Below are 17,807 nucleotides of genomic sequence, written 5' to 3'. Positions count from 1 at the left end.
CCTATATATGAGGTGAGAGGGAAGTGTTTGGAAAAGAAATATATCTACTGAATTATTAATTATTAAATATAAAAGGTATAGCCGGCAATGAATGTGGAATTGGACTATTTTAAATTGTATACTTTTCACAAATACGTGTTATTAAATTTTGAAATAAAATGTCAGAAAAAATTATCGAGAAACAAGTTTGATTTTAAAAAAAAATGATTGAAAACAAGTTCGTAAAATAGACGAATTAATTAATACTCGGTTTGACTCCAACATAGAGAAAGAATTGAGTAAGTCTATTATAAAAACGAGTTTATAACCGTGAAACGAGCTGAAATGATCCACAACTATAACGTATAATAATATTTTTAGTATAAAAAATAATATGAATTTTTATGAAAAAATTTATAGCCGAGGTTATTGTCTCTTTGTCTTCTATTATTAGTGCATTAATTATATCAAGTCAAACGAAATGGGAAAGACCTTGTTGTCTTGTTTAAAGTTAATAAGTAATATTACAAATAATCTTGATATTGATTGGACTCTCTATTGATCGATTCACCTAAAATGACAAATCTAAGCAACAATGTGTTTGCTTTCTAATCAACAAATTATTCCACGGAAATCGTAATGATCGTCGTTGTCATAATTGTTGTCGTTTCGAAATTGATTTTTTGATAATCGTGGAGTCATTTAGTCATAAAACATTGCTATTAGAATGTTTACAAGATTAGACGTTAGTTTGGATTTAGTTGACATATAAGTAGGCAGATTCTAAATTAATAAATTTAATATATTGATTTTAAAAATTTTCAAATAATTTACTAGAAGTATCGTTTCTCATAACACGTCGAATTTTATTTATCATAATTCTCCACGAGTAAAAATATAATCAGAATCAATTTTTTTTTAAAAAAAATATAGGGGTGTGAATATTTTTACGTTGAAAGTGAGAATTAAAAAAACATACTTTTGTATTTTTCATAAATCATATGACTTTTTTTTAAAAAAAATATACCATAATTTTTTAGGGGAAATTTCATAATTGTGACGCCTCAAACCTCGCTACGTAATCATACAACATGTGACGTCATATGCATAAAAATGTTCTTTTTGACGACGTAATAATATAATGTATATACGACAAAATAGTGCAATCACCACACTATCTACGTCAGTGTATGCTTGAAGTAAATATCACAAATTGTTGATTTAGTAATGTGAGATTACTAAATAATTAATGATTTTTAAATAATAAAATATGACATATTTTGGTCATATGAAATCTCATGATTTGAAATTTGGATATAACATAGAAAACTCAAAGATATATATTTTTCATGTTTTGAGTTTTGAAAATTTTGATTGTTTGATTGTCACAAACGGATACATGAAGATTGGACATTTTAATTATATTATATTATATTATTTCATACGCATTGTGAGTTAAGCCGGTCAAAGTTCTGCAAAGAGCCACAAAATTTTCGGTTGCTATTAACTTTTAAATAGTTTTTGACTTGCTTTATTGCTTGAAATTTGGCTTTTTTAGGTTCTTTTTAAACCCTATTCAAATTGCAATTTAACATAAAAATTATAAGAATTATGTGCAATTATTAAAAAAAACACCAAGACGATTGTTTTATTTTTATAGAATTTTGAATTATAGGGTGTTATATCCAAATCTAAAAATTAATTTGAAGAACTATATACCTTAAAAACTATTCTCGTTTTTTAAAATAATAAAACATATTACCATATTATTTTTTTCACATTCTCTAAATATAATCATCATGTTAAATTTGAAATTTATTATTCCCAATAAATATCAATTATTATTATGTTTTAACCTAATGCGTCATATTTGAAAATTTAGAATATCAATTCAAGTATAATTTAATAACAATTATCAGATAAAATGAATCGAGCTCTGTTGATTCTTGCCCCTAATCCATCCTTCCTTTTTGCCTCGACTTTTGTCAACATGTTAAGTGGTGGTGGGTTACCAAAAGGGTGGTGTGCTACATTTACTTGAAAATTGGGTTCCATTTTAAAAAAAAAAAAAAAACTTTTTGAAACCTATATGGTTGGATTTTGATGTCACAAGAGAAATTATTACAATGAGTTGATCAAAAAATGATGTATATTTTATAAGGAAAGAGTTTGGTTGATGACAATAAGGACCAAACCGTGGTGCTGACCAATCACTTGAATACGTACACCTGAAATCATGAAAAAAATGTTAAAGAGGGTCGGAGGTGGTCTTCAGCGTATTCTCTCTGACGCTCAAGTCAAATACTCGAAAATCATGCATAAAAAAATTAGGATGAAAAGAATTGTCCATCTTTCTCTTGAAATGACCATGCATCATCCATTTGGGTGATTCATGGGTTCAACCTATTGAGATCGAGAATCGAGCCCCTCTCCATTTTAGGCAATTCGATTCATCCTGCAAGATCCTATCAGCCAGGTTGATACCAAACACTTTCAAACCACGAGCTTCTCTTATCGAGAGTTGATCATCATATATGTTAGATAAGGATACTCATGTGGATCCCTTAGATGCGGTGGCGGAGCCACATGTATGTAAAATTTGGAATTATATGATATTAGTATGGATAGATCAAATTAAAATATTAAAATATTTCAGAGTTTAAAATTATAACTCGAGCAAAACCATATTTCTGGCTCCGCTACTGATTAGATGGGACATGACACACATCATATTTCAAGTAAAAGTGTCAAGTTTAGTTTTTAACCTTTATTATTTCATTATTAAACGATTCTTTTTAATTTTGGGAAGCAATTAAAGTCCACATAATTTTATCTAGTTTCAGTCCCGGAGAATTAATTATTTTTTTAATAAAGATTTTACTTAAATTAATGAATGTAAAATGAGATTAAAGCATTGTTATATTTAGTGATAATTATTTACTGATAATTTCAATACTTTTTTCTTGGAAAAAAGCAATCTTTTTATAACAAATTTCTGATTTCAAAACTATAGACAATTTATCAAAAATTAATCTGTATTCAAAAAAATTCAATCATTAGCATAATTTTTTTCAATTAAATAAAATATGTTTGTGTTTAAAGGAAAAATTTGCATTGAGTGTAATATATTTTATTCTCTTTTGATAACATGGTTGTATATATATATAATTTTTTATTCTTGAGGAAATATATAATTCTCTGTAACTAATATTTTAAACATTTTTTTAGATCTGATCTGAGGTGATTGACTCACTCGACTCATATTATGTATGAGTTTATATATAATATATTACTCTATATGAAATATATAGATTATTTTTGGACAAAATCAAGTAAATACATATTCAAATTAGATATCTAATATTTTCTACTAACAAAATTTTTACATTTTGGTTTGTATAATTAATTAATTGAGTGAATTTGGAACATTAAAAGCCCATAAATTTTTAAAAGATTGTTGGTGTAGCACAAAACCAGGGGAAAAATGAGATAATGGGAAATGGGAATCACTCTGCTCCATGTATGTTTGTGTGTGCTGCCCCAATCCGTAACACCAAATATTCAAATTTATTCTTGACCATTAAATAATAATAAAGTATTTTAAAAAATGATCATCTTTTTATTAAAAATTATATAATATAGTTTTTCTTTGTTTAATTAATTAATAATACTAAACTAGCTACCACATCTTTATAATTTTCCTCGATATCAATAAAATATTTCAACTTAGATAAATAAGATTACCTTTTCAAAATAATTGAAGCAAAACTATTTCATTAAGCATTATTTATTTTTTTAAGAAATAATTCATGACACTGATATGATAATAAGACAAATAATAATAAATAAAATGTGTTATTGATAATTATTATCAACAATGATGAATTATTATCTTTATCAATTTTTATATGATAGTTTATGATTATTATTATTTTATTTGTTATTAAATATAAAAATATTGAAAAAACAAAAAAAAATTCGCCAAATCTAGTTGGCCAAATGCGGTAGATTCAATTTTTCAAAATTCGAAATGCTATTTAGTTTAGTTTTTTCAAAATTAATCTTTATAAATATACACTAATTCATGTAAAAAAAACTCAAATTCTATAAAACTTTTATTATCAATATGAATTAAATAAAGATTAAATAAATTTGAATATTAAAAAAATGCAAGAAATTAAAGCCCAATTGCAATAAAAAAAATATATAGTAATTCCGTAATTATATTATTGTATTAACTCAATCTAATGTACTATGTTTTTAATGTGAAAATGATGTAAAAAATGAGTTAGTCTCTTGTGAGACGGTCTCACGAATCTTAATCTGTGAGACGGATCAACACTAACGATATTCACAATAAAAAGTAATACTCTTAGCATAAAAATTAATATTTTTTCATAGATGATCCAAATAAGAAATCCGTATCACAAAATACGACCCGTGAGACCGTTTCACGCAAATTTTTTCCCTAAAAAATATATTTGGAACTTAAAATTAAATTTAAAAATTAACTTATATTAATGTCATATTTGATTACATGTATTTGTCGAAAACTATTTGAAAAAACTCCTAGTAGCTAAAGCATTTCTCGATTTTGCATTAATAAGGTGAGACTGAAAACAAAAACTATTAAATGTAAAATGATATGTAAAAGTACAAAATATATTAAAATTAAACTACAAAAAGCAATGAGCGACAGTGGCGGAAGCTCGGGGTACTCGGCTACCGGAGATGAACATCCACCGCCGGAAGCTGGGGTTGCCGAGAGGGTGAAGAAGAAGGAGAAGGCTCGTGTGAGTCGGACGTCTCTGATTCTATGGCACACGCACCAAAACGATGCCGTGGCGGTGAGAAAGCTTCTGAATGAGGATCTGTCTCTCGTGCACGCAAGAGACTATGACAATCGAACTCCGCTCCATGTGGCGGCTACCCATGGTTGGATCGATATTGCCAAGTGTCTTTTAGAGCACGACGCTGATGTTAACGCCCAAGATCGATGGAAAAATACAGTGAGATTTTTTTTTTTTTTTTTCACATTTACTCATTTACACGCTTGTATGTGTGCGTAACTACCTGTTGATTTTATGGGTTAGCGGAGACGATTATATCTGTTGGTTTTTTTTTACTGTGATTAATTTTTCCGTTGGTTTTGTAATGCCTGCGGAGTTAAAGCGCACGTTCTCTCTGCAAGAATTTGAGAAATCAGTCTTTTTGTTTGGTGCAATATTATATTGGGATTGTGTGTATTCAGCTCTTCATCCATGAAATGTGGGTGTAGTTTGCTGAGATTTCCTTTTTCTTTGCTACTGTTTCAGCGAAAAAAAGTTTGATTTTGATTAAATACAAACTTTTGAACACTTATTCTTAAATTGCATTCCAGCTCAACTTGGCAAGAAAACTAACTCATTCTGCTAACTGGTAGTGGCCAGCATAGTGGTTGTGTGAGTAAGATTTATGTTTTTTTTCAATCATGAATGGCTGACAAGGCTGTTGAAGCATAAATTGATTTAAGTTAAAATTGGAGTTTATAAACTTTATAGATATATTCGAAATCACATGGAGCATTCCTGGTCTTTAACATGCTACAATCATGATTTCCTGTCCATAAACAGCCCTTCAAATTATAATGGACATTAGCTATTTTTGTGCTGCCTAGTGTGTCAGAAAGATCCATCTGGGTCTCAAAGTTCTTATCCAGGTCTTGAATTGCAAGGCAATCATGCAAATTTGTGTGACGAGTTGTAGCATTAGATTATCTTCAATATTTAATAGCGGAATGTTGGCAAAATATGGTTTCAAATTGTACTCACTGCTAGGGTGAAAGATTCTATTTCCCAGGCATAAGGGACAAAGAATTAGCGCCATATCAAATAATTGGGAATAACTTTTTCAGAACTCATGCATGTTTGATGATGGCACACATACAGATCTCCAGATGAAAAGTTCATTTATAATATTAATTTTAATTTGAAAATTAGAATATTATAAGTTTTTTACCTATAATTTACATAGTCATAGTTATAAACCTTGTGTCTAACACACATTTTTTTCCTTAAGATCCAGATGTTTTATGAGAATACTTCACAAGTTTGGTGTTTGGAATTTTTCTGCACAACTATGAGTTTTAACTTTTGACTGTTAGTTTTACTTAAGTTGAACATTACAATTTATTGACGTATCTGAACAATGTAGATATATGAAGTGAAAATGAAAATTTCCACCGTATAAGTAACTTCTTTCCAGTTTTGCACAAGACATTGTCCCGCTCATTATTTCGTGTGCAATGTTCTGAAGCTTCAAGCAGAAAATTTGTTTTTAAAGTGTGGGGTTGAACCTAATCGTCGTGCACTAGGCCCGCACGATCGCATTTAAATGTGCTCATTTGCAACTACTACGTATTCGTCATCACTATATAGAAATGGTTAACCCAAATTAATGTAAGATTACATTGTATTCCATTATATACTATTTTAAACTTATTTTTCTAACACGTGGTTTTTGATAACGCATGATATATTAATATTATATATGCACATATTTTATATCTCCCTATAAAGTGTATGTATATAAACATTAATATCTCCACATGTACATTTAATACATGTATTGACATATTAATTAAATTAAATTAAATTTAGTTTATATAATCTCATTGGTTAATTAATTCAAGACCCCTCTAGAAGATTTTATGATAATATGTACATATTAGTAGTCACCACTACTAGTACTATCATTCATTTATATACTATTTTAAACTTATTTTTCTAACACGTGGGATAAAGAGTAATGCCATCTCTCCTCCTTCAAAATTCGATGTACGTATCTGCCTGACCTCTCAATCTACCAACACCGAGAATCTAGAGGTGGCTCTTACTTGTTCTACTGGTTCAAGAGGTGGGTCTGTGGATGTAGCACTTTACTCGCAGATTCAAGAGTTGACTATCATACACGGAATAATTATTTTCCAATGTTCTTGCTGGTGATCATATCTGATACTATTCCGTCACGACTTGGACTCAGACCCAAGCAAGTGTGACTGCACAATCAGCTCCTGTAACAACTACTCTGTATTCGTCATCGCTTTACGAAAATAATTAATCTAAGTTGTTATTGGAGTACATTGTATTCCATTATATACCATTTTAAACTTTTTTTAACTAATGTGCGATAAGGGTACTACACTAATTGTAGTTCTTTTGAGATGATTTTAATCAAGTGTTTACTTTTTTGATAATATTTGCAATGGATATTAATTAGTTCCATAGTAACTGCTAATTTAGAAACTAAAGTACGCCATTAATTGGATAAATGCTCATTCAACGTATTGTTGTATGGAACTGGTATATAGGTTAAAAATTTGTGATTTTATGTGATGTAATTGTTAAGTTCATCTTGGAGACTTCCGTTCTTGCTAATGGAACTATATCTTGCCATCACGTGCGCGAGAATTTAGAATTTCTGCAATCTGTTTTTGATCATTGCTATGGAATTTACTATAGTCTGTGATGGAGAATCCATCTATTTGCTGTTCTATATTAGCATCATCTCCTCGTTATCTTCTTTCTGTATTTGTCAAACAGCCTTTAGCTGATGCTGAAGGAGCAAAAAGATTTGGCGTGATTGAATTATTGAAGTCTTACGGAGGTGTATCTGATGTAAGCCCCTCACGTCTCATTTGCATTTTGATTGAGACTGGACTAGTACTAGAATGCTTTGGCGTTGTGCTGTCTTGGATTTCATTTTCATTTAGAGACGTACATTGTGCACATTACAGGGTCCGAATGGGAGTCATTTTGAACCAAGGCCTGTACCACCTCCACGACCAAATAAGTGTGACTGGGAGATTGACCCTGATGAGCTGGACTTTTCGAGCTCAGTTCTTATTGGGAAGGTCTGAATTCATTTGCAAAATATGATTTATAACCTCCTCGTTAGTCAATAGCGTTGGTCACTCTTCTTCTAGTTTTTGGAAAACTTGCGAATAAGATGATATGGCTCTCTTCATTTGAAAGAACTCAAAAGCTTGACATTTGCAACTTGTTCAACTATAAAATATTGAGGTTTTGTAATCTTCATACTGGGATGTGGTTTTTAATTTTCAGCAAGTAGAACAGTTCTAATGAGGCATTATGTCAGCCTGTTTACATTCACATCAACCCTACTTGGATGTGAGGCTTTTTGTTCGTTCATTTATTTCTTATGTAAATTTATATGATTTTCATTGCCACAAGTGTTGAAGAAAATCACCCACTCCTGCACTGTGTTTTCTTATTATTTATTTAGTTCTTTATTTGAGGGGTATCTAGAGGCAGCGGTGGGTACATTATGCCCTAGCATGCAATATTGTTCTGAGTGTTTTTCGTCTTTGTTTCTAGAAAGTACGAGGTTTTTATAATGTTTTTGACCTTTTAAATTCATCAGTGGTTGTTTGTTGTTGCTCGTTACTCAAATTTATTTGCAAAGCACATTGTTGCCGATGGCAGCTAATATTTGTAGGGCTCTTTTGGTGAGATACTAAAAGCTTTTTGGCGGGGAACACCAGTTGCTGTCAAACGCATTCTTCCAAAGCTTTCGGAGGATAGATTGGTGATGTATGCTTGTCAACTTCAATCTTACAATGTTTAACTTTCCATTTCTTTATCTTGTCTACTATATATCAGAGATTTGAATGCTACTTCCCACGAACTCAATTTTAAGAGCTTGTGATGTAAGGTACAGCTACTTTAGTATTTCTTTGGCTTTGGAACCTTTGTAACCGTAAGATTCCATTACCATATCACTACCTCATAATCTGCTAAAGCTGTTTTTTCTGCTTTATCCTGCTTACTTTAAATAAATTACCTTATCTATTGCTTGCAATTCAGCCAGGACTTCAGGCATGAGGTCAATTTGCTAGTGAAGCTTCGTCATCCAAATATCGTCCAATTTCTAGGGGCAGTTACTGAAAAGAAGCCTTTAATGTTAATCACAGAGTTCTTGAGGGGGGTGGGTGAATGTGTTTTAAATCTCTTTAAAAGGATTATTTTTTTTGTTCGATAATTGTTCTAACTCTGGTTTCCCATACTATATTATATTCTTGTGTAGGGTGATCTTCATCAGCATCTGAAGGAAAAAGGGGCTCTAAGCCCATCTGCTGCAATCAATTTTGCATTAGACATTGCCAGGTAAAATGGAATATGTTGTTTTTCCCGTTAGAGTTGATAACTCTAGCCTCAAGGTTCAGCAGTCTGTGATCACCCTTCTCAATCTTTTACACTCTATCACCAATATAAGTCCTGATACTGATGCTTCAAGTTTTTTTTTTGTTTTTGTTGAAGAAACTGATGCTTCAAGTTTTTAAATAAGAAAGAGAGTTTTATTTATAAATTCTCAAATTTAGTGGGATTTCATTTGAGTTTCGTACTTTCTTATTATTTTCATGTTTTATTATTTGGGTGGGTAGGTTGTGCATAGTGTGTGGGTTTTGGACTTTAATCTTATTTCACGCAAATATATCATCAATAATCACCAGACAGGCATGCCTACAGAAGGAGCAACAATGTGATGTTCTAATATACCTTGTTACATTCAGCACCATAAAATGTGTTGTGTGGTACTCTTAGTTGTTTGTCTTGTTGGACAGAGGGATTGCTCATCTCCATAGTGAGCCAAATGTTATAATTCACCGTGATCTAAAACCAAGGTTAGTTTATGCTTCTTATAATTGTTAAATATATTTCATGAGAACCATAACAATTCTACTGTCGGTCCTCATGTTTCTCAGCAAAAAATATTTTGTCAATGCTTCGAGATCTCTCTCTCTCTCACCCCTCCTTCCCTTCTCTCTACGGGTGTATTGTGTGTGATGAATTTTGTGCCAAATCCTTCTTTCATATGGTTTCCTGGCTTATGGTAATTTTCCAGGAACATTCTTCTTGTCAACACAAGTGCAGACCATTTAAAAGTAGGAGACTTTGGGTTAAGCAAGCTCATCAGGGTACAACATTCTCATGAAGTGTACAAAATGACTGGCGAGACTGGAAGCTGTAAGTAACTTGAGAACAATTATACCCAAGTGGGGGTTTTACACAGATGGTTAGTGGCTAAGACTAGTTTTTTTAATTTCAAAAGACCGTTACATGGCACCTGAAGTTTTCAATCATTGGAAATATGATAAGAAGGTGGACGTTTTCTCATTTGCTATGATATTATATCAGGTAATTTTTGAATTTTTTCATTGTTCGTATCGAATTAGACTTAGCTAACATAATGTGAAGTGAACGCGGAATGTCGCAGATGCTTGAAGGTGATCCTCCAATGTCAAATTATGAACCGTATGAAGCAGCCAGATGTGTTGCGGAAGGAGACAGGCCAATCTTTAGGGCAAAAGGTTTCATTCCTGAATTGAGAGAGTAAGTACCTGTGAAATCTTTTATCATTTGAAATAAAAATAAGCATGGCTGGTTTACAAAAAAGAAAACATATACCAGGATAACCATCGAGCACCTTTAATTGGTTGCATAACTACGTCGTAATGTCACTTAGGTTCCATAGTTGGAAAAAAGTGCTTGAAGAAAAGCTGGTGGAATTGTGAGAATCACAAAATCGAGATTCCCTCTTTTTGTTTTGACCGTCTGTGAAAACAGGGACATGACAGCTAAATTTCTTGCTTAAATCACCAACAGCACAATCTACGGCTACTTTATAAATATTTTTCTTTTGCTAATCTTCCTTCATCAGCTTTAGTATTTTCCTGGTTCAGTTTCGATGCATACATAAATTTCGCAAATGTAAAATTTTGGCATCACGGCCTCTAATATCAAGATGCCTGCTGCCACTAAGCTCTTTTCTAAGGAGTTACGATGTACTCAGTTTTTCTTGATTTCCCAGTTTTAGCTTCATTTTTTACTCAAGCGGTTTAATCCATCTTGATTATTTATTCCGAATCATGATTCTGTATTTGCATAGTTCTCGTCATTAGATTCAATCATCGTCCTTAACACACAAGGTTGACTCTATTGTAGATGAGCATGTAAGATACTGACCATCTGAACAGAAAAAGAAAGCTCCTGTAACAAATTTGGCAGAGTTTTTGCGGACCCGTTAACCTTTTACATTGTTCTTGAATTTGCATATTCTAATCTCCGCCGAACTGAAAATCGATTAGGTTAACCGAGCAATGCTGGGCAGCAGACATGGACAAGAGACCTTCATTCTTGGAAATTCTGAAAAGACTCGAAAAAATCAAGGAAAAATCTACCTTCTGAGCATCACTGGGTCAATGGCAGGTCTTTGCTACGTGATCCGAAGAAGCGCGAGATATCTAGATGACGAAGTTTGTATCTTTCAACCTCTCGTCTCACCCCTTAACTTGGGGATAAAACGGATCGTGAATAAAATCCCCCTGGCTAAATCTTACTCTCATCAGTTTCCTGTTGTTCAAATTCAAAATCTTACTGTATTAATGCCAATAGATTTCTAAATTTCTACAGTTCCAAATATCAAACATATTTCTTCTCAGTTGTCCCGTTATTGTAGTTTTCATGTAAAGCCGAAGCGAAACCACTGCAGGAGATTTTAAAAGTCATGTACTTAATTGTCTGTTGACGTTTAGAAGTTCATAGACAGGTATTAATTGTTTTCTTGAAGACCTATTTTTTTTAAAAAAAAAAATCTTTAATAACAATATAAATCATTTTGATAATTTTTTTCAAAATACTATAATTTCAATTTCTCTTCATGAACTTTTTTCTCTCCTCTCTTCTTCATAACATCCCAAACATGAATCTGCAGCATTGGAAACAATGAGATCCAGAAGAGAAATACAAAGCCATTCACTATAAAAACATCAACAACAAAAAAATACACATCATTTCCATTGCTTTCGATTCATTTTTCCTCACCAAAATGTGTAGAGTTGGCTTCCTAAATAATACCACTTCGCAACTCAATAAAACTTTACTTTAACTCTGATCGCATTGAATCGAAAACGTGAATAGAGTTAAACCTAAGCTCATGGAAAATCGTACTACTGTCAATAAAACGATAAAATGACTCAGAATTGCAATCAAATGAGCTTCTTTTTCTCAAAGAAGGATTTCAAATGCCATAGCTGCAGCCCTGCTACAGATAAGCAAACGAAAAGCGAGAGAATGCTCAACCAAGCCATTTTTGAGTTTGTAGATCTGTTGAGTTCCTGCATCTCTTCTTCTCTGCAATCGCGACCAAATGTATGAGATATCGTGGAAATGTAAATAAAAAATCGGAAATTTAAAGCACTAACCTTTCACGTAGGAAAAACATCTCATCGTGGATGGATTGGACAGTATCAAACATTTTCTTCAACTCTAATTCCATCGACTAGTGGCGAGAAAACAAAGAACGCGATATTAAATAAGCAAGAGAAGGTTTAATATTTCAACACAATCGAACTGATGAAGTTCAGTAAAAATAACACCCAAGATTTAAATCCAGCATTTCCATCTCACTTCATTCTCTATTCCCACAACATATTTTCCTCACTTCCACGTTTCTCAACATAATTATTCATTTAATTAACATTTTATTACTTCCCAATAATACGCAATTATTACATCATACTCAACACAAAACACATCGTTTTAAAATTCTATAATAAATTGATCTTATATATTTAGGCCATTTTCTCAAAACAATATCGAACGTACATGTATTCCCACAAAATATTTTTCTACAATTATTTACCCAAGTTTCTTTTTCCAAGAACACAGTAATAGAAACCAGACAAGGCCATATAGTTCTGACTAACAACCTGTTAGGACATAAGCATAAAACATGAAGCATGAGGGTGGATGGAAAATGACAACTTACTTCAACAGAACCTTTCTTGGCTACATTTGTCCAATCCTTGGCGGCAATACCAGATTTCCAATCAAAGTCAATGGTGATGGTAGTTGATGGTTTGTTATCAGCAGCAAAAAAGCAAGCCATGTACTCGCCTGCCTCTGTAGCTCGAAATGCAAAATAACCTTCGTGGACATGGTCTGAATAGTGATAGCTATTGCCATATGCTGATGTTACCTATAGTTTCAACAAAATAAAGACAAAATTCTCATAATTCACATCTGTCACCGAAAGAAAAGGAAATTCTCGAGCAAAATTCAATCAAAAACTGTTTTCTAATCCAAATAGCAAAAACAATAACAAATATACCAATTAATTCTGAAAGATCTCATTGACAGTAAATCGCGACAAAGAAACACGAGAGCAAAAATACACCACCAAATGCAATGTTATTTCTTAATCTAAACACTAAAGCCATATGAAGACATAATACATAAGGCAAAAAGAACATCTTCTAAATTTATTTACATGGATTCATTCCTTTACAATTATTGGTTAATCTCTACAGCAAATATAACACAAACATAAAAAGATATAGCATTCTAAATAATAAACAATCTTCTGAACTTAAAACCCTTGCAATCTGGGAGAGCGAATGTGGAATGACTTGCAATGGAAGAAATGTTAAATCATAAAGCCCAAAAAAGGTGAAGATGTATAGTAACAATTGCACTCCAATGAACAACAAACTAATTGTAAATCCATGTAAACAATATCCTTAGATTTCAAGCTATGAGTTATCAACTTTATTTTGAAAGCTTAAGTCTCAATTAAATCCCATGCAATCAAAAAGATAAATGTTGTATTGAAATCTGGAATATGAGGGGTACAGCTAATAAAGCAAATAACAAAATGATATAATTACCAAGTTAGATGGCAATTAAAGAGAGAAAACAAAATACTTGATGATTTATGTGGTTAGTTAGATATAGAGCAAGTCCATTGAATAGAAAACAAAATTACCAAATTGTTTTTCAGTAATTGTTTTTCTAATAATCCCCATATAACTGCTCAGATACCTCACACAATGTAATTGTCATTAGATACTTAGATTCAGTCGGTGACTTGTTTAATCAATAAAAGATACTGTTTTGGAGCAACAGTCGTTTATGCTGGTTATCAGGGGTATCTCACACAACAAAAGACCCAAGCAAATGCAAGACGCTATTAACACCGTGTTTTGTTTTGACGGAGGTAAGAGTAGGAAACAGATTCAGTGCATGCAGCATGCTACAAACTAAAGTGGGCAATCGTCTTCTGACAAGCCTCGCTTAAAACTTGTTTATTGTTTCAATAAATTGAGTGACTACGGAGAGTTGGAGAATGGTAAATGGTGAAGGTGGATCCACTCATCCATCCATTAAATTCAAGCCAAATTTAGGATTGGTTAAACTAACTCAAGCCACACAGTGAGAAAATCTCCAGTATAATAAAGAGTAGACGTGCAAAAAATCAACTCGCAAATAGTAGAACAAACCAAACAATTAATAACGTGAAAATAACTATTACGGGGAAGTACTTATAAGGGAATTTCATCAAGCAAGATAAACATTTTCAGCAAACCCGTAAATCAATCTAGTAATCTAACCCACGACGTAATTCCAATAAAACGAAAATTGACTACTAAAAAAGATCAGAACTTTGGATAAATAAAACTTACCCGGACGGTAATTTTGTGAGAATCAGGCAAAGGGTTGCCCTCACTGGGATTCACAACATGATACTTTCCAACAGTCATGGAATTGCTCTTGATATCCTCGGCTATACATTTGGTGTGACCCGACTCCAGATCGAATCGTATCGATTCGACCAAAATGCAGAAACCCAAAATCAAAACTAGGAAAAGACTCCTTTTTTGGGTTTGAATTTGAATATACATATTCGAAAGTAAAATATCAAAATAACCAAGGTTTCGGAAAGCTAATGCTCTATTATATTTTGGGTTTTGTGATTCAAGGTGAAATTTTGGATTATACTTATATTTTGCGGGAACAGGAATTGGATTGATCTGGAAACGTGCAGGATGGTAGGGCTGTCTAGGTTTCTTGAATCTAAGCTTCTGAAGGTGAAGGTTAAATTTATATAATTGATTTATTTGATCGTCTCGTATTACAGTGGATCTCATGTGAGACCGTCTCACGGATCTTAATCTGTGAGACGGGTCAACCCTACCCATATTCACAACAACAAGTAATACTCTTAGCATAAAAAATAATACTTTTTCATGGATGACCCAAATAAGCGATCCGTCTCACAAATACAACCCGTGAGACCGTCTCACACAAGTTTTTGCCCTCGTATTATTATTATTCTTTTTAAATTTTGATTTTATTAATTTAATATTATTTATCCTTTTGACCATCAAACTTGATTAAAATTTTTTTTTGTAATATTACAATTCATCTAAATTTATCGGCTATTAATTATTAGAACTTATATATAATCAAGCTAAAAATATGATAATAAAACGTTTTTCTTTTGAGTAAGTTTTTTTTGAGATCGTCTGTTTTTTTTTAATATTATTTTTACGTGCTTTGACTTGACATAGGAAAAAAAATCAATATTATTGATTATACACCAATATATATCACCCAAATTGAATAGGTTTTAGTTTTTTCTATTCTTTCTAATATATTTGACCAAACAAATTCAAAGCTATTTTTGTGAAAATTCGTTTTGTGATGACATTAAATGATACATAATAAAATACATGATCTATTTAATTTATCTTAATTTCAATAGTCTTATTCAAATTAGACATCGTCATATATAATAAATAATAATAAAGATCGATAAGATCGAATGATAGACAAACATTGAGCTCAATAGCTCAATTTTTAAAATATCAAACACCGATAAATTAAACTGAATTTGGTTTTCAAATCAAACGAAAAACACTAAAATAATTTCTCGTAAAAACTAATTACACGTTTTGAAATTTAGAAGATATGCAAGTTGAATGATTAAAAACATTTTGGTTGAAACATTTTATCAAACATTTTGTATGCAATATTTTGGTATTGGAAAAACACATAAAATGATTCAATAATGCATTTTAAAAAAGTAATAATAGCAAGTAAATACGATAAATAAATAGACACAAATTTGTTTTATGGATGTTCGGAGATTAACAACTCATACGTCAACTCTTCCACCTATAAATGATTCAGTATTAGACTTTGGGTATAAACTCACTTTAACTTAGGACTTATCCATCGTCTAACTAAAAGTCATAGTACACTCACGATTGTAGGCTGCAACCTAATGATCCGCTTCTTTGTGTGAAAACTCACACATCTAAACTTTGAAGCTCAACTCTCATGTATATGTTGAGAATTTTTACAGTGTATGTATATGTCAAATGTATGCTCACACTTGGATTTGCTCTCATTCTAGCTAATTTCTTCCCGTAGGCTGTGAATTCTCTTCCAAATCTTCAATGTGTTATATGTATGGCCTCCAATAATGATATAGACGTCAGATACAAGAATATGACCATTTGGAAATATCATGTATGAATTCTGATATTGCAACAGTCAAAATCGTATTTCTGGTCATTTTCTGAAACTGATCTAATCTGATATGAGCTGAGCTGAGCTGTCTGATTGAGCTACTCTGATCAGCATGAGATGTTGATTTGATATGAGTCGTTCCAAGTTGTTCTCTTCTTTTGATTATAACTTTTGATTCGATTTTTGGACAAAATGATAAACATGAAAATTGTAGCTCTTTCTCTTTGCTTTCCACGAAATCAAGAATTACTCAATTCTAAGTTTTTATGAAAGAGATGCTTGACAGATCAAATTGTCTGCAATATGAAACTTGTTCTTCATTTAATGCAAAACAAGCAATTTCATCTTGATTTATTAGCTTCTTTTTATCTGATTCTAAATTTGACTTATAAAAAAGATTTGTATAACTTCGACTTATAAAAATGATTTGCAGTTCATTCTTGTAGCTTCGTAACTCAAACTAAATCTGTAACGACCCGAAAATCAGACTACGTATAAGCCATGCATAATTATTAATATTTAAATTTAAAAATGATTTTTATATATATATGTGAAGGGTCTAATTCATTTTGATATTTGACAAGTCATAACTATTTATTTTAAATGTAAAAGTTTAGTTTTATCTTTTCAGTTAAATACGCGGAACGGACCGGAGTTTGGAAATTAGAAATAAGATTAATAATAAGAAAAATATTCCTAAATTTAATCTAAGTCAAGGAATAATTTAATTTAAAGAAAAAGAATGTTTTAGGATTTATTAAATTAATTGGAGTCAAGTTAGTAAATAAATCCTATTAGGTTCAATATTTAATTAAAGCTTAAATTAAAATATGTAAACAAGTGTGGATAAATTAATCTAGATATAATATAGTCAAGAAATTTAACATAGCATTTAAATACCTAAAAAAAAATTTTAAACCATGCAATGTAATACAATAATTAATCAAGGTCATACAGTGCAAAATGGTGGGTGAATTTCGGTCCATGCCTAAACAAATTCAAAAATGTTAGTAGCACCCCATTTAAGCCATTCTTAACTACACTTCATGGTGTATTCATTTACCCTCTTAATTCACCAAGTAATAGTAATTCAAATATTATAGCACACCACATTTATCCTCAACTTACTACCTAGCAAATCAACGTGTGTAAGCAACAAAAATGAGGGAAAAGAATCGGCTAGCAAGGAATAATAAAACATTTCAAACCATTCCACTTCTTGAGTTGTAACCTCCCACCTTAATGCATATTATGGCTACTTTAACACCTCTTATAGCACCCACCTTCCTTGTCTATCATAGCAATACCCTGACCTTCGAAAATTAGCAGAAACAGCAGCTTAGAAACGGTGAAAATTACAGCAGGAAACAAGGAAAAGAAATCCAACTTCGTTCCGCCGCTCGTATTCGTCGTTTTGATTTGTTTTCTTCAAAACAAATTTCCAGGCATGTATAT

At 31.7% G+C, this 17,807-nt stretch overlaps 1 protein-coding gene and 1 pseudogene across 1 annotated transcript; one reads left to right on the top strand and one right to left on the bottom strand.

Moving 5' to 3' along the window:
* Positions 1-4,619: 4,619 nt before the first annotated feature.
* Positions 4,620-11,315, top strand: LOC140980707 (serine/threonine-protein kinase VIK-like; annotated as a pseudogene).
* A 462-nt stretch (positions 11,316-11,777) lies between these two features.
* Positions 11,778-14,906, bottom strand: LOC140980708 (transmembrane emp24 domain-containing protein p24delta9-like). The gene is made up of 4 exons (XM_073446724.1): positions 14,501-14,906; positions 12,808-13,017; positions 12,242-12,318; positions 11,778-12,170 (listed from the first exon to the last, which is right to left on the bottom strand). The coding sequence occupies exons 1-4, from the start codon at positions 14,717-14,719 to the stop codon at positions 12,026-12,028; spliced, it is 651 nt and encodes a 216-aa protein (XP_073302825.1). The 5' UTR covers positions 14,720-14,906; the 3' UTR covers positions 11,778-12,025.
* Positions 14,907-17,807: the final 2,901 nt, after the last annotated feature.

This window comes from Primulina huaijiensis, chromosome 7 (assembly GCF_012295235.1).
Source record: "Primulina huaijiensis isolate GDHJ02 chromosome 7, ASM1229523v2, whole genome shotgun sequence".
In the NCBI taxonomy this organism is placed as follows: Eukaryota; Viridiplantae; Streptophyta; class Magnoliopsida; order Lamiales; family Gesneriaceae; genus Primulina; species Primulina huaijiensis.
The sequence above is the reverse complement of the archived record's forward strand: the minus strand, read 5'-3'. Positions and strand labels throughout refer to the sequence as shown.